The sequence below is a fragment of the Leuresthes tenuis genome, unplaced genomic scaffold (genome assembly GCF_036924035.1).
Source record: "Leuresthes tenuis unplaced genomic scaffold, fLeuTen1.0.hap1 SCAF_11, whole genome shotgun sequence".
NCBI lineage: Eukaryota > Metazoa > Chordata > Actinopteri > Atheriniformes > Atherinopsidae > Leuresthes > Leuresthes tenuis.
This window is the reverse complement of record NW_027325365.1, coordinates 22,591,044-22,615,388: the sequence shown is the minus strand read 5'-3', so window position 1 is coordinate 22,615,388 and position 24,345 is coordinate 22,591,044. Positions and strand designations below refer to the sequence as shown.

General features: G+C 41.3%; 1 protein-coding gene across 2 annotated transcripts in view; it reads left to right on the top strand.

The window, feature by feature from the left end:
• LOC140318332 (connector enhancer of kinase suppressor of ras 2) overlaps positions 1–24,345 on the top strand; it is a 59,861-nt gene that overhangs the window by 26,686 nt on the left and 8,830 nt on the right. The window contains exons 6-18 of one of the 2 annotated variants that reach the window (XM_072396108.1): positions 319–438; positions 2,051–2,110; positions 2,263–2,331; positions 4,696–4,842; positions 12,860–12,987; positions 13,083–13,294; positions 14,781–14,867; positions 15,687–15,889; positions 19,863–19,900; positions 20,005–20,047; positions 21,542–21,590; positions 22,682–22,854; positions 24,194–24,267. In XM_072396108.1, coding sequence (XP_072252209.1) covers positions 319–438; positions 2,051–2,110; positions 2,263–2,331; positions 4,696–4,842; positions 12,860–12,987; positions 13,083–13,294; positions 14,781–14,867; positions 15,687–15,889; positions 19,863–19,900; positions 20,005–20,047; positions 21,542–21,590; positions 22,682–22,854; positions 24,194–24,267 — 1,403 coding nt within the window. The remainder of the gene's footprint in view (positions 1–318; positions 439–2,050; positions 2,111–2,262; positions 2,332–4,695; positions 4,843–12,859; positions 12,988–13,082; positions 13,295–14,780; positions 14,868–15,686; positions 15,890–19,862; positions 19,901–20,004; positions 20,048–21,541; positions 21,591–22,681; positions 22,855–24,193; positions 24,268–24,345) is intronic. The other variant, XM_072396109.1, reaches the window with a different exon arrangement.

Below are 24,345 nucleotides of genomic sequence, written 5' to 3'. Positions count from 1 at the left end.
AGTGAGACGTTACAACATGTCATGGGTGCACCTCGGGCTGGCTGGTATCTGTGATGTATTGTTCTGTCTGTGAAGGTGTCTTGTGGGCATGCCTTTGGACAGGCTGTGACAGGAAACAGTTTGTGTGTTGGAGTGATGGAAGTGGTGATGTGGAACAATCTGATGAAATGATGTCTTTCTCACCTCCTCCAGCTAGGTCACAGCATCCCTTGTGGATCAAAACCAATCTCAATAACTCTCTGTCTTTCTCTTTTTGTGTCTCTTCCTCTCCTCCCTTCATTTTGTTTCTCTTCTCATCACCTCGAACTCTGTCTCCAGTGTAAGACCTTAGCAGGGATATGCGACCACATCATCTCTCTATCCTCAGACTCTCTGGTCTCTCAGTCAGCCCATCTGGAGGTGGTCCATCTTACCAGCATCATGCCCAACGAAGGGCTGGTAAGGACACACTTGAGATTTCACACACATAAACACAGAAAACAAAGCTGCCTAAAGGCGCTCAAATTGTTCATTTTGTAAAACAAAGGGCTTGCTTGCAGTGATGGTCCCACTAAGACGTCATTTTAGCACATTGCTTTGGAGCTTAGTCAAACCCTTCTTGAAAGCTATTGTTTCACCACTGAGTTCTTGCAAATTTCTCTGACCGTCTTTTTTGTTTATCTCATGATGTTTTCAGAACTTAGGAAAGGCTGTAAAAGCTAACCTTTTTGACTATTCAACCACCCCCTAAGCTTTTTGGTGGCTGCTCCTTTTATACCCAATCCTGACACCCTCACCTGTCATCTATTAAACTTACAGGACGGTGACGTGTGTATATTTTCAAAACTTTTCGGTTTTTCCTTTCCTCTTTCGCAACTTCTTTTGAGTGTGTTTCTGGTATTGGATTCTATATTTGTTTATATTTTTTAAAATATTATATATATCTATACTTTTTAAAATAGTTTGTTGTTTTCTATGAATATTTGTGTCTGTTAAAGAACGTTTAATTGAAATGAACAAATATTTGATTTAATTTTGGGTGCGTTTTCGAAAACTTCTTAACTTTTCTGGGAATAGGGTTTGCAAGTTAGCCACATTGGATAATTGATTAGTTACATAGCCTGGTCTGGATGATTGCACTATGTGACTATTAGGGTGAGTCAATAGGCAACTGTTTGCTGACGAGCTTGTTACATCTGCTCATGATAATCCAGTGTTGTGTTAGCAGCCTGCCAGATTGGCCCTATAATGAATGAACCTTTAAATAATCTGGGGCAAATAAAAAAAAAGTCACAATTATATCTTCAGAAATTGCATTTTAATGATTATTTTCTTAAGTTTTCAAAAAAATAATAAGAAATAAGAAATTTTCAAGAAAGTTTTGAGATGGGCAGCAAAATATGTTGTGTTATGCTAAAAAGCAAACAAAAAAAACCTGGTGGATCATATCACATCGAATTAAATTAGTGCTCGCAGTTTTTTAACATGGTCGAGAAAAGAATAGCTTCTCAGAGTTGTTGTTGTCTTTCAGCAGTAAAAATGGGGGGCCCAAAATCTAAATGGAATGGGGCCCTTGGGCAGAAATGCATTAAAAACAGACTTGAATCTCCTGTGGAGCTGCATTGACTAAGGAACACATCTGAAAACCATTACTAGTGAAGTTTGTCTCTGCACCATCAAATCCAAGTTAAAACTCTGCTAGTAAACAAGATTCAGCAACATGGCTCTGATGGAAAAAAAAAAGTCCAGGTCCTAAACTGGTTCAAACCTGTCACACACTGAAAACATTCGGCACATCGAACAACAGCTTTTCCCACTGCCAATAGAAAAACATGTTCTTATGACAAGGAGCGGGACAAGGTATTTCGGAGGATCTTTAAACAACACCCTCATGTTAGCTATTCCTCTAAACTGTCACCGATCTGAATATGAAGTCGATTTTGTTGTAAATATGAATCTCTAGCCCACAAACAAAGCCATACAGACACATGCAAAACACAGGAATGAGATATTTCTCCATGTACTCTGCTTTTTAATCCTCCCCCTCTGTCTGTATGTGTTTGCGTTTCAGGGGATGTATATCAAATCAACATACGATGGTCTTCATGTTATCACTGGAACCACAGAGAATGTGAGTTTTTGTTTCTCTCAGTTGGAAGCTTTACACTCCATCAACCGCAATTTATGGTCTCATGTTCTATCGTGACAGTGAATCCACTGCCTCAGCATCTACCAAATATGTTCCCATCATCCTTTTCTCTGCTCCAATTTCCCCCTCTGCAGTCTCCAGCAGACCAGTGTAAGAAGATCCACGCGGGGGATGAGGTGATCCAAGTCAACCACCAGACAGTGGTGAGTTTAAAAGCTGCCAACATGAGCCGGGACATGTACTTTCACACACATACTGCAAACTGTTCTCCACTCTGTGATATCTTGAGGAGGCATCAGCGCACATGATTATCTATCACCACCACCTCTGCTGCCACCATGGAACGCCCTGTTCCATCTCTTTATTGCTATGTAGGCTAATTGGGCATCGTGGAAAGACCACATTATAGGACGATAATTACAAGACTGTTCAGTCCAGTGGATTGTTAGCTTTCTGAAATTTGCTCCCATTGTTGTTATAAACCCTTGAAGGAGGAGTCTTATTTGAAATATGAACCCATGTTCATTGACTGCATTTCTGCGTTTAACATCAGAGGGAAGCACTAAAATGGGCAGCCATTTTAAATGGAGCAGTGCCTTTTGAGAGGCATGTGATTCACTATGCTTTCTATAGCTTGAAAGTGTTTGAGCTCTGGCACAAACACTTTGTTCCAGGGTTTATTTGAAATTCTTGAGGGGAGGAAAAAGGTTTGTGACTGCACGTAGATATACCTTTTGTGTGCTTTTTGTACAAGTATTTCCTTGTACATCTACGCAGGTGCCGCTCATGCAAAAGCATGCATGTATGTTCTGTGTAGCTGTGTTTGATTGATTCATGACGGAGGTGTGTGTTATCTCTCCTCTGTCCTCGGGGTGACAGTGCAGATCGCACCCTGCCAGGCTCTCAGCTTCAGTCCTCTATTACTCCCACAGCTAGACCCCTCACCACTCTGATCCCTCACTCTGGGGGAGCAGATAAGCAGGGGGAAACAGAGGTGTGTGCGTCTGTGTGTGGCGGGAAACAGAGCTGCAGTGGTCATGGGAGGCTAAGATGAGGCAGAGCTGGGAGAGTGGGGCAAAGAAGGAGGAGGAAGTAAAGAGCAGATAAAAAGAAAAGGAGGGAAGATGGGGGGAGAGCAGCAGCAGCAGAGGGAAGTCTCTAGTCAACATTGTTCCCTGTTCAATCCAAAATAGAGCTAGTGAGGAAGTGAGATGGATGCACAGAAAACTCAACATCACAGCTTATACGTTTATCTAGTCAGGCTCTCAATTTAGAAATGAGATTACTGTGAATATTGAATGAACAAATTCCATTAAATTATAGAATCATGGTGTAGGTCCTGTCCCACGTATTGAACAACAACACTGCCTTCCTGGATATGCACGAGCGTTGTTTGAGACCCACTTCAAAACAGGACTTGCAGTTTTTTAGCTCAGCGACTTCTCTGAAGTAAAATGTGGAATTTGCTCAAATAGCAAGCTGATTGTTTGAAGAGGCAACATAATTATGTGGCGGTAATAGCATCTGGGAAAATAATGAAGACCCCAGGGATTTTAGAAATCTCTACAGCAGCAGTTTATACTGTTAATACTTTGGTGGGTGTCTCCCTGTTTCTCTCTGTATTTGCATAACAGAGCAGCTCTAAACTAGGCTGGTCAAAGTTGGCTTTATGTTTGCTTTAAATGTTGGCTACATTGTCATTGGATCAAACAATGGAACATTGTATTTCTTTAAATCAGTCACAGACATAGCGCTGTCCAGCCTCTTCCAGTGATCGTGTTGCTGTGCATAATGCGTTGTTCTCAGCTAGTTCTGACACTAGTTGGTGACACACAGTTGAATGACTTGAATTCATAAATCACATCGCAAATGAAGAATTGCAGTCCCGGAGAATGTGTCCTTGCTTTCCCCCCTTTTTGGTTTGAGAGTGCAGGACAGAACATACTGTACAGCATCAACTTACTTCGATCCAGGCTCTCGTTGCCAACGAGCTCTTATTGAATTCAGAGCTCTGAACTGGGCCACAGAAAACAACAAACGGGCCGCTACAGGCTAACACAGGCTGGTCATCATTATGTCACAAGGTCAGAGCAAATCTGTGTGTGTGTGTATGTGTGTGTGTGTAGTGGCCTCTGCGGACACTTCCAGTAACTGAGACCAATGTTGCCAATCAATGGCCTGACGAGTGCTGTGAGCTCTGGAGACAGGATGGCCGGAACTACGAGGAAACGCTGCAGTCAGCACTCCTTCTGAGCTCTTTTTTCATCTCCCTCTGACATAGAGTGTAACAGTACTGACTGACCATTTATTTTGTTGTGACACAGTTTTAAGACCACTGCTCATTGCTCACTGTGGTGCATGGTCCTTGAAGAGTTGCCGCAACCAAACAGTTATCTTAAGCTTCCACCCACCTCTTCTTCAGAAGGTGTTTTTGTATTGCTATAATGTTATGGTGCTTATACAATAAAAGGCTCACTGAATAAACAAAAAAAGGTAATTACGTCATTAATCATGGTCAGGCCTATGAGTTTGAATTGTTTTTGTAACCTGGTATGTGTGTTCCTCAGGTTGGATGGCAGCTGAAGAACCTGGTGAATGCTCTCAGAGAAGACCCCTGTGGAGTCATCCTCACGCTGAAGAAAAGGCCTCAGAACACCCTGAGCTCCACACCTGCTCTGCTCAGGAATGTCCGCTGGAAACCACTGGGCCTGCAGGTAGACTCCAGCACAATACATGAACACGAGCTTAATTAATTGAAGTAGGTCTTGGATGGCTCAGTTTCGTTTGTAAGGCTTCCAACATGGAACTTAAAACACTTCTGTTATTTCTTTAGACAGTAACTTTAGCCATGGATGGTTAGGGGTAGTGATATATACGACTTGGTTTGGCTTAGAAAATGATTGTGGTTAGGGCTAAAAAATACGTGCTTTTTACAGTGCCACTGTCACCTTAAAATGGAACAGGCACGTCAATTTCCAGTCATTTGATTCTTAATCTTCCTCGAGATTAGCTTTCTACCATCATAATTCCAAACAGTTTGTAATTATTTCATGATGAGGGAGAGCTGTATCCTGGGTGAAGAATCCTCCGAAGAACATGAGAATTTGGCTCGTCTCTTCTGATTTGTCGATTTCCTGGAGGCTTGCCAAGGTAGTGGGGAGTGACAACAACTCATGAATAACAAAATAACTTTTGACCCATTTTTGAGCATGTCATTATCCCAGACTAAGTTACTAATTGTTTCTCCTTTGCACCAGATAAACAAAGTGCATGAGGTATGGTAAATGCAAACTATAATTGCTTGTGTGAGTAATTTCATGTTTCTGAGCAGTTGTAGAGGCAACGAATGGATACTTCTATTTTTCCACTGAACAAATGTATCAACACAAACTACTGTTTGCCCCCTAACTGCCTTTTCATTCAGTGTAACCATGATGTTTGCACTAAAATGCATTCTTATTCCAAATACCCGCTCAGCGCAGACATTTGAAACAGTTTTACTTACTGTTTGTAGTTCAGACTCGTGCCCTTTTAGAGTTTGAGTAGCCTCAACTTTCAGCTTCAGTCTCGCGTGTGAAAGCGTTTTTTATCATGGTCACCTTGGACGATGTCCATGCTCCAGTGCTGTAGTTCTCATGGTTGTGCACTTCTTGGAAAATGGGACCATGCAAGGAAATCTGGGAACTATGGCGTGATAGTGATCAGTTTGCTGAAAAAAAGTCTTTTTAGCAAGAGTTTTGAGATTATTGGATAGTGGGACCTCTTTGTGAGACATTTAGAGTAATAATGCATTGTTTTAACACTTCACATATCCCAGAAACCATGGAAAAAATACCATGGGCCTTTTAATAGATGCCATTTTGCATTGTGTTGGTGACACATCAATACAATGTGTCACAACAAAACAGTGTCATTTATTTGCTGACCCTTGTTCGGTTTAGACAATAGGATTACTAGTTTAGGGGTTCCAAATGTAAATATCATGATTAGGACTTAAATAATTACATTTACTATGCCACTTTCCTCTTAATAGATTGAACACACAAGTATTTACTCTCACGACCACTAGAGGTGAAAAATTCTTTGAATTTGATTATAGTTGATAATTCCCTGCAGGAACAAGCAGGGGCTGGTTTTGGGAGGGTGACAGAGTTTCAAAAGAAAATCATCTACTTAATAGCTGTTGCATTAAACCCCCTCGTTGACAGTTCAACCAAACAAAATTTTTTATTGCCAGTCATAGTGCCAAGTGCCAGTGTGTTGGTAGCTAAGGGAATTTATGCACACAAATAGCAGATTTTTAGATAGCAGTAACTCTAACTTGTGATAGTGGACTGGAGAAACTTCTTAATTAAATCTATACAACACTTTGATGAAGAGTGTAGATGCTGTAATATGGCCCGCACCTTCTGCTAAAGAGTCAGTGTATACTGCGGGGCTGTACCAGGTCACCTAAGGGTCCATCCGCACTCCCACTCACATTCATATTTACTGAGACTTTACTTTGCTGAGGCTGTGAGTCACTCAACCTTTGCCCCAGAGAACATCTCAATTTTTAATATACTGTAGATCTTAAAGATGGAATACTTGTTTGAAGGCTTGCAGCTCAGAAAGAGTGTACACGTTTCACTTAAAGGTTGATACTCAGTAAATCTGTCACTCATATCCCAGACTTTACAGTTTCGTTGCACAGAGGGAACAAGTTGTGCCGAGACGGACAGAGGGGTGAAGTGAGGGTTAGTCTGATGCTGCCTCAGTGCTTTGGGAAGCACTGACTGTCATGTCGGTCTCCTTTGTTCCGTGGCTGCTATTTTTAACTTTGCATCAAGCCAGTTCATTTACATGCGACATGCATGCTTTGATCCGTCTTTAGTGCACAGCTGCTCTTTGGCTTTTTTTTCTCGCTTTTTTTCATCTTATCTTTCATTCTCTCCACCAATACCATCTTGCTATGCACGGAAATTGGTCATACACATGCAAGGGTGCACTCATGTGAGAGATGAATCTTTCTGTAATGGGTGCTGTAATAGCATACACAATATTAAAACACATCGTCTTTGTCTCGAACAAGCTGGGGGACTCTTCTTGGTTCCACGTTGCTCCTTTCTTATCACCCGAGTTTTCCAGCTTATTGTTATATTTGTGATGTTCAACTGTAGGGGATAGTGGGAATGCTTCTCTGATGGATCGCTAAGACGCAAATGAGCGTCCAGATCACAGCGCAGAGATATTTGCAGGAGAATAGAAGGAACGAGTGTTTCAGTTTTGTTCGCTCTCATATAAACTGGTGCTCTTAATTATTCATAAGCAACTACAGGCAGCTGAAACAAGAGCCACTACTCAGCAAATACTGGAGATAATTCCCTGAATCCAAAATATCTTGCTAAACAGCTTGTTTGTCAGCGTATGTGTGCGTGTGTGTGATGTGTGGTAGGACGGGTGCACGCAAATTGCTAAGCATGGCTGTACCATGCTTGTCCATCTGTGAGTGGAAGCATGTTCCGATGCAAGTTTATGCGCGCATGTGGAGAGATGTTTTCTGTTATCAGTCCCATCGCTCCTTAGAGAGGCCAAAGAACTGGGTCAGTGCACTCTGTACACTTTCGATTCATCCCGTACTTGCACACTACACACAGAAAACACACGCACACTCATACCATTAAGCCCAGTTTTGGAATGCGAATTTTTACGTCTGTGCATTTTAGCACAAATGTGGCAAACATTCAGCTGGATTGTAACTGACTACACACAAAGGAAACAGTTTATCTCTAAGAATTATCATGGGATCTCGGCTCCAAAATCCCTCCATGGCAACCTTTTTTAATTCCACTAAATGATTACATATCTTCATCCCGCTCTGTGTGCGTGTGTTTACATGTGTGTCTGTTTTGTCTACTGGAGGATGAAGTAAAAGCAATGCGCTGATTTTAACAAAGAGGATGAGGATTACTGTGATGATGCACGACTGCCTGCTGTGCAGCCATAAAATGTACATGGGCAGTCATTTCTTGTGTTTCTTCTGTTACCAAAGGCCTCATCAGCATCCACATAACAGCTCACTTCACCAGTTACTCATGAGCCACACATTGCCCGTGATCCTGCCTTCACAAATCTCTCACACACTCATAATTCATCACTCTACGTAAACACCTGCTATTTTAGGCAACAAGAATTGGCACTGAATGCATAAGCGGATATTGTATTTTATAATCACAGTGCACTGTTTTGGCCTATTTTTGGAGAAAATGTGCAGACACTGTAGCAGCTGCACTTTGAAATCTATGATATCATTTCAAAGATGAATACACTTCAAGCTTTTGTACTTTTAAGTCAAACTGAACAATGGGAACTCATTTTTTCCTAATAAGGAATATCCTCACATCTGTAAGAGCTGTAAAAGAAGGAGCTGACATACTTGAGGGTTTATTCATTGTGGATGGAGTTTGAGGCTCAGCTTTTAAGACATTTGGCTTGATGGCAGAGGAAGTTGTCGGCTGGTGAACAGTAGTTTAACACAACTATAAACATTTTCTTAAGGAATGCACTTTGGTACAGATTTGAGGTAGCTTACATGTGGTGTTAAACTAAATTTCTAAATAACTTATACAGCGACAAGGGAAGATAGTAAATTAATCAGTCAGATGATACATAATTGTTTTGAGCACTTGTGATGACATTTTGCTGTACTTTAAGGATTTTCATAAACCAGTCAATGAATAGGAGAATGAATAATCAGCATTGATTCAAATCTGATTTTACACAAATGAGTGAAAGATAATAACTTAGCGGTATAACATATGATAGATATAATGATGGAAAAATTATACTTTATCAATCTTCAACGGGTAATTGTACTGTTGCAGTATTAATTATAGATTGATAATGACAATGTGTAGTTAAAGAGTCATTGCGGAAGGCTATTGTTAAAGGAAGGAATGACCTCCTGCACTGGTCCTTCTTGCAGTGAAGCTGAAGTAGCCTCTGACTGAATACACTCAACTAAACTCACGCAGCTTATGCTGCATCATTTTTCGTGTAATCAGTTCTGGGGGCTCCAGAACAGTCCACAGCACAGAGCCAGCCTTGTTCATCAGTCTGATGGCTGCAAAGCAAAATTACTGTCTCCACCACATATTTATATAAGATACATAATGTCTTGCTGGAAATGTTGAAGGATTCAAGAAGCTGAGTTTTGAGAAGTAGTGGAGTAAAGTCAAGAAGTGGTGCCTAGGTACATTTTTCTTATGGCTTTTACTTTTTATATCTTAAGTACAGATACTAACACCAGTGACATACACCGGATGAAAACGTCGTTATCAGGGCAGGTAAAATCGCTGTTCATGGTCGGAAATGCCTTTGATGAAGGCAGGCACATGTTCACCAGTATCTGGGTTTGAAAACTTTCAATCACTGTCACAGCGGCCTGATCTGAAGAGTACAGATCCATGCCATCACACTGAGGGGTCACTCCTGGTAGCAGAGTGACAAGAATCAGAAGTTGTCCATCCCACATGCAGATAAACATGCGCACCAGCCTACATCCAGAGCGCAGTTTGTTTCCAACTGTGAACAGCAATTTACTGACATTTTCACCCAGTGATACTTTTACTTATCATAAAGGCAAACTAAGTAGTCACTTAGTATGTAGCATTCAAATTTGGCTCATCCTCCTCTTCAGAAAGAAGAACAGAAATTGCAGCCAGTTAATGAACAAAGCCATTAATCTGAGAAATAAAACATAATTCATCATTTGTTTTGCAGCTATTAGGTGCTACAGCAGTGGTTCCTAATCCCAGATCCACACTTCTCCCAGTAAATATCACAAAGGATGCATCTGGTTGTCACTCCAGAGGTTGTAGTAATTAGCTTTGACCTCTACAGTAACGAACCATTTGCTGGATTTTCTTGTCTGGATGAGAAGGAACTACATCAAACACTGCTGTTCTACCCAGAGGTGTGTTAGTCCGAAAGTGGACAAGTGCTTGTGTGTTTTACGGAATTGGACAAAACAAAAGAATTCTTGCAGGAGGGCATCTTTTACTCAGCAAATAGCTTGAATGGTGTGTTTTCAACAGTCGCAAACATGATGAAGGACACATTCACACTCTACAATCTTGAGTCATGCCATGCAAAGACCTTTTTCATGTAAAAACTGGTAAAAAGTTGGTAATATTCCAAAAGGGAACATACAGCAATTTCCACTGCAGATACGACTGTCCAGTGGCACTTTACATGACTTAACGCACGTATTGGCACCAACTTAGGCACAGTTTTGGATAAGCAGGACACAGTTTCAGGGTATTCTCACAGTAAGCAACCTTCAGTACACTTGTAACATTACACATAAATTTCGTATTGTTAGGCCAGGGGAAATAAACATGTCAACACTTTTGTACTCCTTCACACGACCCCATTGGAGGGGGCTGCATGGTCTCATTTCATGTGAAAGCCCCCATTCAGTCAATGGAGTGTGAACTGTGTGTGTGTGTGCAGCACAGAGAACAGTAGCCAGGGAGAAGATTAGCTTTAAAGTCCTCATACCGTCATCATCTACAGACGCTGTGCAACAATGCAGCCTAAAACATTCTGAACATTCGGCTTAGTCTGGCTGCAAGTTACATTTTCAATGCAGACTTTTACTTGAACACTTTTAAAGAGAAACTGTTTGGTGCCTGACCAAATAATTTGCTGTGATGATCAGTATTCCTTTCAAGTATATGTCTAAAAGCACAGTTTACCATTATGGGTAATGTGCTTGTTTTCTTTTTATTTGTTGAACAGAAGCCAATTAGCTAACTTTAGCCTAAAGACTTAAAACAGAGGGGAACAGCTGAAGCTAAACTCGTGGTTTCGGGCTGTAGCCTCATATTCAGTGCATAGATTTGAGAGAAGAATCAGTCTTCTTAAGTAGCTCGTAGCAGTAAGTCATTTTTCACAAAATGTAAAGCTATCATTGAAAGACGTAATGTTTGTTTTCAAATTGATTTCACTGAATGTTTATCCTTATTAACTACATCATGACTTGAGACTGACCATCCTCAGTACATGTTTGTGCTGTAAGCTGAATGAACATTTAAGTGGATTTTGCTGGCCATTGTGGCTATTTTCTGTATTATCTATAGCAGCTGCACCTATGCTAAAAGTTAAAGTTTGTGTTTAGAATCTTAGCTCACAAATATGCCTATATAACAAATTGGTCATGTATAGATCTCTGCTTAATACTGAGATGCAAGTGTTTATCTGTTTGTAGCTTGTGGGAACTGATGTTTGAGTGACTTTTACTGTGGTGTCACAGGTTTTTCACAGAGAATTTGGTCGAGCTCATTTAATTCAGTTTCACATTGAGCTTGACTGTAAACTGTCTCTCCATTGTGACGATATGATGTTATTAGAGTGTATGCACATGAGTAAATAAGTTTTCATATGCAGCTGTAAAATTTGTTCAATGGGGGTTTGAGTGGTAGATTTTTTAAGGTAGTTTGGAGTGGGCACTGCAGGGGTCAAATAGTTTAAGTGCTGTTTGAACAGACTGGAATTTTGCCTGCTGTGGCAGTCCCATCACTCTCTGCTTCTATCCCCGAACCCCCTCACCTTCCTTTCCATGCAGGGAGCAGTGGGCTGTAATCACTAAATTACTGTTTTCTCCAGTCACCACATTGCACAGCTCCATCCCTTTCTGTCCTTCGCTCTGTTTCTCTTTTTTGCCCTATTTTACCCCCCCCCTTTTCGCTCTCACATTGGTCTCCTTCCACCCGGTCTTCATTATTTATGCCAAAGCCATCTTACTGTAAGCTGCCTTCATGAGAGGAGGACTGTGGAAGGCAAAAGAGCGGATGAAAGAGACGAGGCCTGGGGATAGAGGTGGTGAGGGGCAGGACAGAGAGAGAGAGGATGGAAAGTTTGGAATATGAAATGAATTTGATTAATGCACTGCTGATGAAATGATGAAACAGTGGGCTTCCTTAATGAGAACACTGCCTGCCTTGCCTTCATTCTGGCTCTGTGTCTATTTATCCATTCTGTCCACATGCTGTCTCTAAAATGTTTTAAAATCCTCAGGCATACCATAAGGACTCCTTTTACTCTGGGGGAATTTAACGGCATAAGCTTAGCATTTATCATATCAACTGTTTCGAAAGGGAAAAAAATGAGAAATTGTTTGAAATTTGACTCTGTGGCAGCAGAAGGGCAGTATCCTGTCTTTACAAAGAATCTTGTGACAAATAAATGTGTGTCCTTGTGTCAAGCAGACGTAGGAGACAATGCTAGCTTTCCTCCATCCTTCTCCTGTAGCCCCAGATGGAGGGAGGGCTGAAAGTGGGAGAAAAAAGCAAGGAAAGTATTGGAGAGGAGGGGTTGTCATGGGAACAGACATGGCGAAGCTGGCGTTGAGGGGAGGCAGATTGAGACAAAATGACAGAATAGTGAAGCGATTGAACATGGCCTGGAGAGTCTGACATAACATATAAAATCAGACAAAATATTCATAACAGTGTTATGTTCAAGCTACGGTACAGAGAAGTTATCGTAAAAGGTTCCATTATGTTGGAAAATACTGTAAAATGTGTGCTTGTTTATTTTTCTGTGAATCAGAGGAAGGTGAAAAGCTCAGATTCTGTAGGTTGTATACTCAGGTCGCTCATCATCCTCCAACTGTAAGTCACAGTGAAAAGACTTGAATAAAAAGAGTAATTCTCTCTCTCGCTCTTTCTTTCCATTTTCTCACTTCAGCCGATCCCGACCAGCCCCACCAGCACTTCCCCCACACCCGGCGGAACTTTGGGCATGTCCAAAATGGATGCCCCGAGCATGCAGGATGTCTACATCCTCTCCCCTGTCTCTGGACTCTATAGCACCAGGTCAGACTCACACTAAGAGATTCTGCTGATGACCATTATGTTGATTATTATGATGCTGCTGATGACATTGATGATGACAGCTCTGCTCTCTGCAGGGAGGAGATGGGTCTAATGTCATGTGACGACATCAGTCGCTACAGCGTGAGCTCCCAGTCTGGCTCCAAAGGTTCAGAGGCAGTCAGCTACTACCTGGACCAGGACAGTGGTCAGTACTTCTCGCTGCTGGAGGGAGATGGACCGCCGGGACCTGACTACGACAGGGGCCGCAATACGGGAGTGCGGCGGCGGGACAAGACTCCAACCCATGGTAATGAGTGGAGCAGTAATGGCTCTGACCCTGCCTTTAATAGAGCTGCATGTTCACTCCCACCAGCTCCGTCTTTTCTTTTCACCGTTTTCTCAGAACTCCTCTTCACCTGTTTGCTCATCACTTGCTTCATGGCTCTGCTTCCCTATGTCTATATCCAGCTTACACACATCCCAAACACAAACAAATTCACATGCTGAACATTCAGTCCAAACACACTCCAGCTCCCTGTTTGCCCCCACCACCTGTTTTCACTCTCTTTCCAAGACAGCTTCCAGAGCTTCCTGTAATGCACCTTTCTGTCAGTCTATCAAGGGACTACAGTACCATCTGATGTACAGGACAAGGGTTACGGTACTGAACATCCAACCTCCTTATTCCCCCTCATGAATATACATGCAAACATAATTATACCCAGATCCCTGATGTTTACTTCTGATGCCTAAAAAAAGAGTTCTGCCAACTAAGACCAGAACGCTGTCTGCTAAAAATCTGCTGAAGACAAATAAAGGAGCAGTTCAAACACAATGATGTTTCAGGGGGAAAAAAAGTCCTCTACAAAAATCTTTTGATGCACAAAACAAAGCCAGTTTTTAAAAAAAAGTAACTGTCAAACGACCAGTGAACATCCAGCAAAGTAAAGAACCTTATTCCAGATGTATGCTGGAAGAATCAGGGAAAAATCAAATAGGATTCATTCTTCAGGTAAAGTTTCTGCTTGGTGACACTGTATTGGATTTTGGACAAATATTGTCCAATTCCAATTGTAGTTCACCAAAGAGAGAGCAATACTCTCAGATCTGGGTGTGGAGTTAAAAAATGAATATAGGCACCATTCTGACAGATGAAACCTGGAGAGTCTCGCTTGGTCGTCGCCACGTTTGGGAAAAAACTGACTCACACACCTCTACAATTTTATCGGGTGTACTGCTGTCGTTATGAATGGAAAATGAGCTGCACCAGGCAGTAAACATGTCTATTTCTGCAGTGAATTCAGGCACTTCAACACGGTGCTCTGTTCATTTTTGGAGACACCTCTAGTGACCATTTGAGGCGCTGCAATGTTGGCACCTTTACTTGGACTCGCATCCTTTTTTCCCCAGAGACTCCTTTTATTTTGGACAATTCATCAACGCAATTTTGTGTCAACAGTTGCAGCTTTTGATTTCTATTGATAAACACGGAATACAGACATTCCAATAAAATGACAGACCGACAGACCATTTGTTCAGTGATTTCAGGCACAGTCACAAACAAGATGTAAGACTGCATAATAACAAGAAAAAAAAACCCAAACTGTCGAATTGGGCAGCCCTTGATGCGCCTCTTGCAAGTTGTCATAGTCCCTCAGGAGTGCTCCCCTACCTGCACACGCTTCCTCCTTGTATCACCTGTCAACCCCTCCAGCTGTGTCGCTCGCTGTGTCTCAGTCACCGCCCCCCCCCCCCTTATAGCCAACTCTCTGACTGGTGATTGGTGCTTCCAGGTGACCTCAGACCTGTTTCCATGCCTCCCGAATATAACTGGATGGCCGAGGCCAAGGAACCCAGCACGGGCAAGAGAGGGAGCCGAGGTACACACACAGAAACACACACTCGCACAAACATTCGTACCCTGGAAAACGCAGCCTTTTCCACACTTAATGCAGTCGGGTCGAACCGGTGCCGTGCTTTGCTCCATACTCAGCTCAATGCATCTCAGCTCATCCTCTGGTTATCCATGGTGGTGTGGTTGTGTGAGGATACATATCTTGCTGGGTATGTATCTGACAGAACAATAAATAGACACAAAAAGCATTTGTACAGCTGTTCTGGAGATGAAAATATGACTCATTCTAACCAAACTTACCATTTTGCAGTGAGCCATGATCTGTATTCAACTGATGATCTTCCACTCTACCATCAGAAAGTCTATGAATTATATTAAAGCCCAGTCCTAATTTATGAGGTCTGCCATTCTTCCTCTCTCTCCCTTTCTCCCTGTCTCTTTTTCACCTTAGAGTTTTCCATTTTTTAATGTATAGATAATAAACAAGTTAGTTTGGAAGCTTTATCTGTGTGGAGCAAGGGTGGAATAAAAGTTTGCGTGACAAACTAGATTGAGCAGTTGTGCCTTCCAAATCAACATAATCACTGCAAACAGATTATAGCTGTGTGTCCCCAGCTGCGATCCATATCGGATCCTGCAGCTCTGAGACACTTTTATCCTTTTTCTGTTGGGTTTTTATCTGCGAGTGTCTATTCAACCTCAGCGTTTCTACTCTGGGGTTCTCCCTTGACTCCACAACGCTATCTTCTTCCCTCTGAGGTTTTCCCTCGCTGTTATCCGTTTTACTCAGCCTGTCCACCCTCTGATGTCCGTGCTACCCCCTCTCTGTTCTTCCTTCTCACAGATTCAGACAACTCCCTGCTGCGATACCTTAGTGATGACAAGATCCTGGTGATTGAGGAGGAGCCCGAGGGCAGAGAGAGCCGACGCGATTCCACCAGACGCTCTCGGCGCAAGAGCCGCAATCCCAGCAGCCCCAGCTTTCCCATCAGCCCTTCCATGCTGTCCTCCACCCTGCGTCTTGACCAGCCACCTGAACCTTTGCCTGTATGTATAGAGACTTTGAAATTAGTTAATCGTTTCACACAATGTGGCTTTGTATCTGGTTCTAGCCATTTTACTGGTAACATGCACCTACGTTACAGTGGTAATGGGTACAGTAACTTCTTTTACCAATACCTGCTTTGTCCTGAGGGTCACTGAAGTCTATCCCAGCTAACACTAAGCAAGATGAGGGGTATGCCCTGGACAGGTTGCAAATCCATCATTTGGTTTACATGAAGATGCAGACAATCAAGGATGCTTACATTCAGACCTGCAGCCACTTGAAAATGACCAGTATACCTAGCATTCGTGTTTTTGGACAATGGGAGAAAATCAGAGATGATGAGTTGATGATGAGTTGATGAAAAACTTTGTGTATCTAATATACCACCCAACCACCCATTTTCTGCCACTTATCTGGAGCAAGGGAAACCGCTGTGAGCCAAGGTCCCTAGACTGCCCTGGAAGTGTGAATGCTTTTATGATCTAATGTGCATGTACAGTATGTTATATGAGTTCATGGCACACCATTGAGTGTCTGGACGTCGGAGATCTGTTACCTGTGACAATCTCAGAGACAAGGGAAGGCAGAGTAGGATATTAATATGGTGTCCTTGCCTATAAACAAAGTGTGCTCAGAGCAGACATTTTGTCCTGTTTGAAGGGAACTGTTTGTGGCTGGAGGACAGGTCATGATGTTGGCAGATTCACACACACTGTTGATTTAATGTGTGCGTGTGCGCCAAGTAGAGGAAACAAAGGAGAGTCTGGATGGTAAGTGTTATCGTATAGCTGCCAGCATCTCAGATGATGAGAAGGACAGTGACACTGAGGCACATCTCTTTGTTGCTTTTACATATTCTCCCTCTCCCTCTCCCACAGACAAACACACACACACACGCTTCCACACAAGAGAACATCTATATGCAGAGTAGCCATCCTAACTCATCCTAACACGCCTGAGTCTAAATAGGAGTTTATCCTGAACAAACGCAGACATTTGCACACACACACACATATACACACACACACACACACACACACACACACACACACACACACACACACACACACACACACACATCCAGATGCACGTATCCCTGTGAGTAGGTGTATGACTCAGCATCAGCTAGACCAATTACAAGCGCGACTGACAGACTGTGCTTAAAATCACGCAGCAAGCAAACACACACACACACACACACACTCATGTATGGAGCGCTAACAGCTTAGCTCACACCAGCCCTCTCTAACCTTCTCAGCTGCGTGTTTCTCGTGGCGGTGACTCATATCTGTTTGGCAGTATATGAATTGGATTATTCTTCACTAACTAGCATATGCTGACCTTGACAACACACTTGTTTCCTGTTTGTTGTTTTGTCTGGATTTTCCTTTTCCTTTCTTCTTACTGGTGGATGTCAAAAGGATTTGTGAGGTTTTGTGTCTCTTTCTTACATATTTTACCACATTGTAAAATAATACTATACACAGCCGACACATTGTAAGTGGACTAAAACCGTATGACAAACAAGGCTTAAAGCGGTGGCAAAGCAAACGTGCAGCAACGCTTGTGTTGCAAAATTTGCGAAAGTGTGGTTGGATTATGAGATAATGGTCCCCTGGACAAATTAACGGAGCCTCACTTTCTAATAAGGAATGATCCCAATCATCCCTTCACACTGTGGCTTAGGATGCCCCAGTCCCTTGTGGACTCAGACCTGTGCTCCTGTTCTCCCATTTGTTTATCTAAAAGTACTATTTTACATTCATTTAAGGAAAAAATGGGGAATAAAAAAAAGAATCCAAAGTGCAAACGACTGCAAATGAAGACGCAGCTCAAACAAATTTAGTTGAATGTGCTGAGAGGATTATTTTAGGGCTTCACAAATGATTCAATTTGTGGTGGTAGTCAACAATTCTTGTACCACCAGGCATAAGTAAATTATAGTCATCAGGAAATCAAGCCTGTAATCAGCCCCGAACAGTCTGCCAGTAATGGAGCTGTTTCTTTTTTGGGGGCTTGTGAGACAACTGAATGCAGTTAGCAATGTAAATAAGAACAGAATACCATGAAAATACTATAAAGAAATCATTTAAATCTTATATTTCATTGAATGTGGTATAGATCAAATGTAGCAAATATAAAAATTGGCAGTTTTAAAAATGTTTTTTTTTTTTTTTAAATGATATTTTAAATTAGATTCAGCGTGTCTTAAAAAAATCAGAGCAGCGTGTTTACTGCTGTGTTGCATAACCTCTTTTTCAGCAACAATCTGCGTTTGAGAGCTGAAGGGATCAATCGCTGGAGAAGTGAAAGTAAAGTTTTCCTGTCCTTGCTTGATGAAGGATTTTAGCTGCTAAACATTTCAGCGTCTCCTTTGCTGTATTTTCTTTTCTCAGAATGTGCCAGCTGTTTTCAGTGGCTACACATCTGGACTGCGGGCCAGCCAGATGAGCACCCAGACGCTTTTACGACTGAGCTGCTTTAGTGAGATATGCTTCACGTGGTTTAGCCCTGCCTTGCTTAAATAAGCAACAAGACTATTTTTAATGGCAGCACACGTTGCTGTGAAACTCATATATATTTTGTAGGATTAAGGGTGTCTTCACAGGCTGCTGCCATGTGCCATTACTGATGCTGGCTTCCGAACTACACCCTGAAACATGCCTTACAGTCATCTCCTTTGGGGTTTAAATGATGAGCAAACCTTTGCATCATTTAAACTCGATTTTGGAAATAGGAGTGGCTACACATCTCATACAGCCCTGCTAAGTTGTAAATGGACTCACGTAATGCAGTCTAGTAATTTTGCTGTATTGTCAGTGTTACCTGCTCGTGAGGTGTTGTGGATTTTCAACAACAATTTGTCATGTAAAGCGATTTTAAGGATTGCAGTTTAAATATCTTTGTTAGAGGTAGTAATAGTAAGTTAGCAGTGTACGATGCGGTAAAAAGAGACAGACATTTCTTTTAAGTCATATTTTGCTTTGACTACTTTTCAATGTTTGGCTACTTCATATAAATACACCTACCACCTATATATGTTCTGCCAGATAAATAAATCCATCAGTTCTCATTAACGTGAGACAGCTGGAGCTCAGGTGTAAGAGTGACTATCTGCCAATCTGAAGGTCAGTGGTTCAGTCCACAGGCCACATGTCAGGGTGGACCTGAACCTCACTGAACCTCATGATGCCTTCAAAGCGCTCAACAAAAAAAAAACCACTGCGTAGCCGTAAGAAGTGCTGTATGACTGTGTGTGTGAATGCGGGTGTAAAAGTGCTTTGAGTGGTCAACTAAACTAAAAAAGCACAATATGATTGCAGTCCATTTGCAGTTTGGTGAACTTGGTGAAGATTACAGTGCTCTGTTTTTATGTGTGTCAGCTGAGACTGTGATCATTGCTGTTAGCCAAAGAAATCATAGCAGTTTACGAGTATCTGCTTGTTTCTTCTTGACATTGTCGGTTGATGTTTTTAGAATGAGAGCAATGAGTTTGGGTGCAAAACAAAGTAATCAATCAATGTTTTTTTATTTTTTTTTATTGATCGGATTCAGAATTAAGTTGTATATCGTGATATCTCTTTATGATGAACTTGAGCAACTGGATTATATTAATCCCAGTCAAATAATGCATGACACAGTATTATGACAGGCAAAATCTCTTTTTGGTTCGTAGGTTTTCTCTGTTCATTTTAGACGCTACATTCTTTGCTCCTTGGATCAACTTCAGCATGTGTGTGGAATGAGTCAAACAACAAAACTTTACCTACGTCAAAATAATGTTTTGTGCTCCATCTTCAAAACCATTCCACCCCCCTTTATGTCATTTTTATCAAATTTTAGGTCATATGTGGAAAAAAAAGAATAAAAAATACACCCACACAAGGAGAACATATAATGTGCAAGAAGTTAAATGACCAATACCATTAGAAATGATTCAATGAAGTCTTTTTCTGTTTTTTTTTCTATCAGCGAGGCGCGGACACACTGAGAGCAGACACAACAGACAGGTGAGTTTGTGGTTGCTGACAGATTGACCACATGCTTGTTATCAGTAGAATGAGATGTCAACAGATGTTTCTGCTTGCATTATATCCGGTCCATCCTCTTGCAGGTACTCAGGCTCAGGGAGCTCAGGAGCTGCTTCCATGAGAAAGGTAGGAGAAGACCCTGCCACATAGGTTGTGTGAGAGCTTTAAACATAAATCAGTACATCGTAGTTGTTGTAGCATTAAATAATGCTGCGTCTCGAAAACCTTTCGATTCTATTTCCAACTCCAGTTAATGAAGCAGCACAGACTTCACTTCCTTCGACAATCTCCTAGCAACCACGTCCACTGCATTATCGATTGTGTATAAATAATAGTTGAACATACAGACTGGGAGGAACGGTGGAGATTTTCTGCGACTGAATCTATTCAGGGCTGTGACAATTAATTGAAAGATAACAGTCAAATGTGGCAGACTGGTTTCCATGTTTAAGCTATTGTGACACAGAGGCAGTCTTAGTCATTGGCCCTAACCTTTTCTGAAAAGCACTGTGAGTTGTAGCACACAGTGATTCAGTTTGGCTGACAGCAAACAGACACCTAAATAGATAAGTGGCAGGCATATTTAACTAACTGTGGTGCTTCAAAAGCCATTAAAGGCACTTTACAGAAAAATGAGACGATATGCTCCTGCAGACTTATTTGATGTGATGCCTGTAAAATATGCCAGCAAACGTTAGCAAACTTTAGATACTGCTGTGTGGCAGACGATAGGTAAAATAAGACTTTATTAATCCAGATAAAAAAATTAGACGCTTTGCTGAAATAACGTACATTTCACTAACTTTGCACTTTTGATTAGCTACATTACACAACACGTTGCCCATGAACCATCCCGTGTGAATGTCATTGGCGGGGTTGGCTGTTAGCAAAAATCTTTCCTTTAGCTTGGAAAAAAAGAGTAAAGAGGGTACAGTCAAAAAATAGTACAAACCTCTATAAACAGATATCTTTGGTGTCAAAAGCGTTCTGCTTTCTGATTGCATTCAGTGTACTACTGATAACTTGTGTTTGAGTGGAGAAAGGCTGGACGCTGTGGCAGAAACAAAACCTTGGAACCATTAGCTCTTATCAGATAGAGGTTTAGCTTTTTCTTAGCTTTTTTAATTCATCTGCATTCAAGCAATGATGGCCGGACGTCAGAATAACCGCAGGCTACACTGGAGGACTCAAAACATTGGCAGTTCCCCCTTGAGGCATAGTCATCACATTATAGCTGATGGGTTCCCAGACGGACGCAGAATTGGACTACAGTGGACTGATTCAATCAGAAATGCCCTTTAAAACAGTATGATCAAAATTTGGCTCCTGAGAAGGATTGAAAACTTACATTATTTTCAAGTTATTAAATGAGTAGGTTTCAGTTTCGTGTGACTTAGTGGGGACATTTTCACTTATCTATCATAGGTTATAGGTCATTTTCTGCCTCTAATGGTTTCAGCATAACTGTGCCTGAAATCCTCTCTGCTGCATGCTTGACTCAATTAAAAAAGTTAGTTACACATGGGGAATGAACCGGCTACTTCACAGTGCAGGAATTACTCAGACAGTTTTCTGTCTCATTATAGATTTAGCTAACATCTTTTTTTCTCCCCCTTCTAGTCTTTCCATTACACCTCTCTAAGAACAAAAACCAAAAAGAGAAGTAAAGGTAAGTCTCTTGGGTTTTCTCCTTCTCTCATGCAGGACCATACACCCCAGCATATATGATGCAGCACCGTTTTTGTTAGAAAATATCAATCTTTGTACTAGTAATAAACTTGTTTTTATATTCTACCCATGTCTTTTATACCGTTTTTTCTATTCCATTCTTATAGTGTTTTTTATCTTTTTTTTTATATCTCATCCATTTTTACTCTTTTTTTATTCAAACCTCTGGTGTTCTGGTTCCCCCAGTAAAGTGGCGTCTTTTATTAATATTATTTGCTATGTAAAGCACACTGTGTTGCTTTTTTTTGTCTGAATAGCTCTTTAGAAATAAAGATTGATTGATTGACGTGTCGCCCTGCATCAGAGTTCCTCACAGGTGACATCTTGGTACATGGGGACATACGGGTCATACAGAAGCGGATGGCATTAGTCCACTGTCTCTAATACAAGAGGAAGCTGTATCAAGACCGATTAGACACATTTTCAACAGTCGTGTTACTTTTCTTCTTTGTTCTCTCTCACAAATAGTTAGTAGTTAAAAGTTCATGGCAAAGGTTAGAAAGATATGCATGGCTAGTGCTTACACTTGTTAATAGTCATGTATGGCTGTTTTTGTCATGTCGCGCTCCCCTAAACAAAACAACACCCCACACTTATGTCTCCATGTCACATTTTTACCCCTGAATTGGGATCTCACCACACTTTGGACATGTGAATAAACAGACATGTGAGACTGGCTTTACGTGGTATTACATCTCACACTGAAAGCGTGTCTCACAGTGTTCACTGTGGTGTGTCGCTACAAAAGGATGACAAGGCTTTAAATAAAATCCAAAGTGCATCAGCTCAGACATCAGGTGTTTTTTTTTGTGTATTTGGAAATTCCAGATGTAGTCTATTAGATGAAAGTAGATAAAAAAAGAAGAAAAAAAACATTTTTACTCCCGTTTTCTTCTTTATTTAACTCGTTGTAATTGATCGTTTGCTTTACCTCGTCAGTGTCCCTGATGTAATATGCTCTCAATATTATGAAAACATCCACTTTGAGGACTGACATGGCTGTTTCATGTTTGGCCCTGTCATCCTCTCCAGGTTCTCTCACCAGTGCCAGTCGAAGAAGAATCTCCTGTAAGGACCTTGGCCACGGTGACTGTGAGGGCTGGCTGTGGAAGAAGAAAGATGCTAAAGGTTATTTCACCCAAAAATGGAGGAAATACTGGTTTATCCTCAAAGAGTCTTGCCTCTACTGGTACACCAACCAAAACGTAAGGCATCACACTCATCTTTAATTTTGTTCTGATTCCTATTGATAGTCACATGCTCCCTCGCCAGAACTAATGTACAACAGTAAGATATCATGAATTTCCATCCTTGTAAAATAAGCTCTATAATATCGTCTGGAGATGTAATTTTCAACAAAATGTCTCTTTTGTTCTTCCATTATTTATAAAAGTAGGTTACAAATTAATACTGCCTTATATTTAAGCATCATTACCTAAAAATGTCCATTTTACTGCAATGTTTAGAATTCATTACCACGTGAGAATTTTATAGGAAAGACCCAAATCAGTTCCTGAGGTTTGATGAGTAAGTTAAAAAGGTTAAATGTAGCTTTTTATTTTTTTTTTACATCCATCAAATGCATATTACATTTCTAATTTCTGCTGTTAAGAAGTCTGTAATTGAATGTTTCTATGGAAAATATGGAAGCTTTAGAGAGAATTTAAAAACGTCCTTGTTTCATTATCCAGAATCTGTTTTTGTGTGCCATCGTCATTCCTGGATTGTTGTACTTGCAACACTTCAGTTCCGTTCAGTTTTATTCAATTAGCACAAATTCGCCATGAAAGTAAACGGTAAATGGACTGTACTTGTGTGATGCCTTTATTGCTCAAAGTGCTTTAACACCACATGCTACATTCACCCATTCACTCACACTCATACAGAGCGTCTCAGGCCATAACTACTGCTTTCTGCTCATTCATACACCGATGGATGCATCGGTAAGCAACATGGAATTCAGTGTCTTGCTCAAGGACGCTTCGACATGTGGCCCGGGGAAGCCGGAGTCGAACCACCGACCTTCCAACATTTAATTTGACACTCAAAACCCAGAAATGAGCAGAAAGTGTCCAAAAGTATTCCATTAAGCATAAAAAATGAGCGAGCATTGAATTTCTTTCCTCTGATGTTTAACTAAATAATGAGAATGAATGCTTTTCGTTAACTGATTTACTGAGTGCCGCAGCTTTAATTGATCATACTTGATATCTTTATTCCGTTCTAATGGCTTTAACTGCACACAAAGAGAAAACTCACCGTAAGAAGTTTGTATTAGTGGATTATGAGAATAACTCAAGAACTTTTCCAGACCCACAAATGACCTGTCCATCTTTTTCTTTTTAGATAGTATCAGGTCTTCTGTCTTTTTCATGTTGTTTGGGGGCGTGGACTCTATTCCAGCCCATGTAAACATCATATGTTGTGATCATATGCTTAGCTCGAGTATTACTGTCGCAAATAAAATTGCTATATCAGTATGGATGACATTTTGTTCCCTGTTTTGATGATGTGCCGCCGCTCTCCATCTGTCTCCGCCTGCAGGACGAGAAGGCAGAGGGCTTCATCAGCCTCCCTGAGTTCAGAATAGACAGAGCCATAGAGTGCAGACGGAAATTGTGAGTGTCCCTCACATGTCGCCAGAATTACTAATCAAGCACATTTGCTTTCACTCACACAACGGGAAAGCACACAAA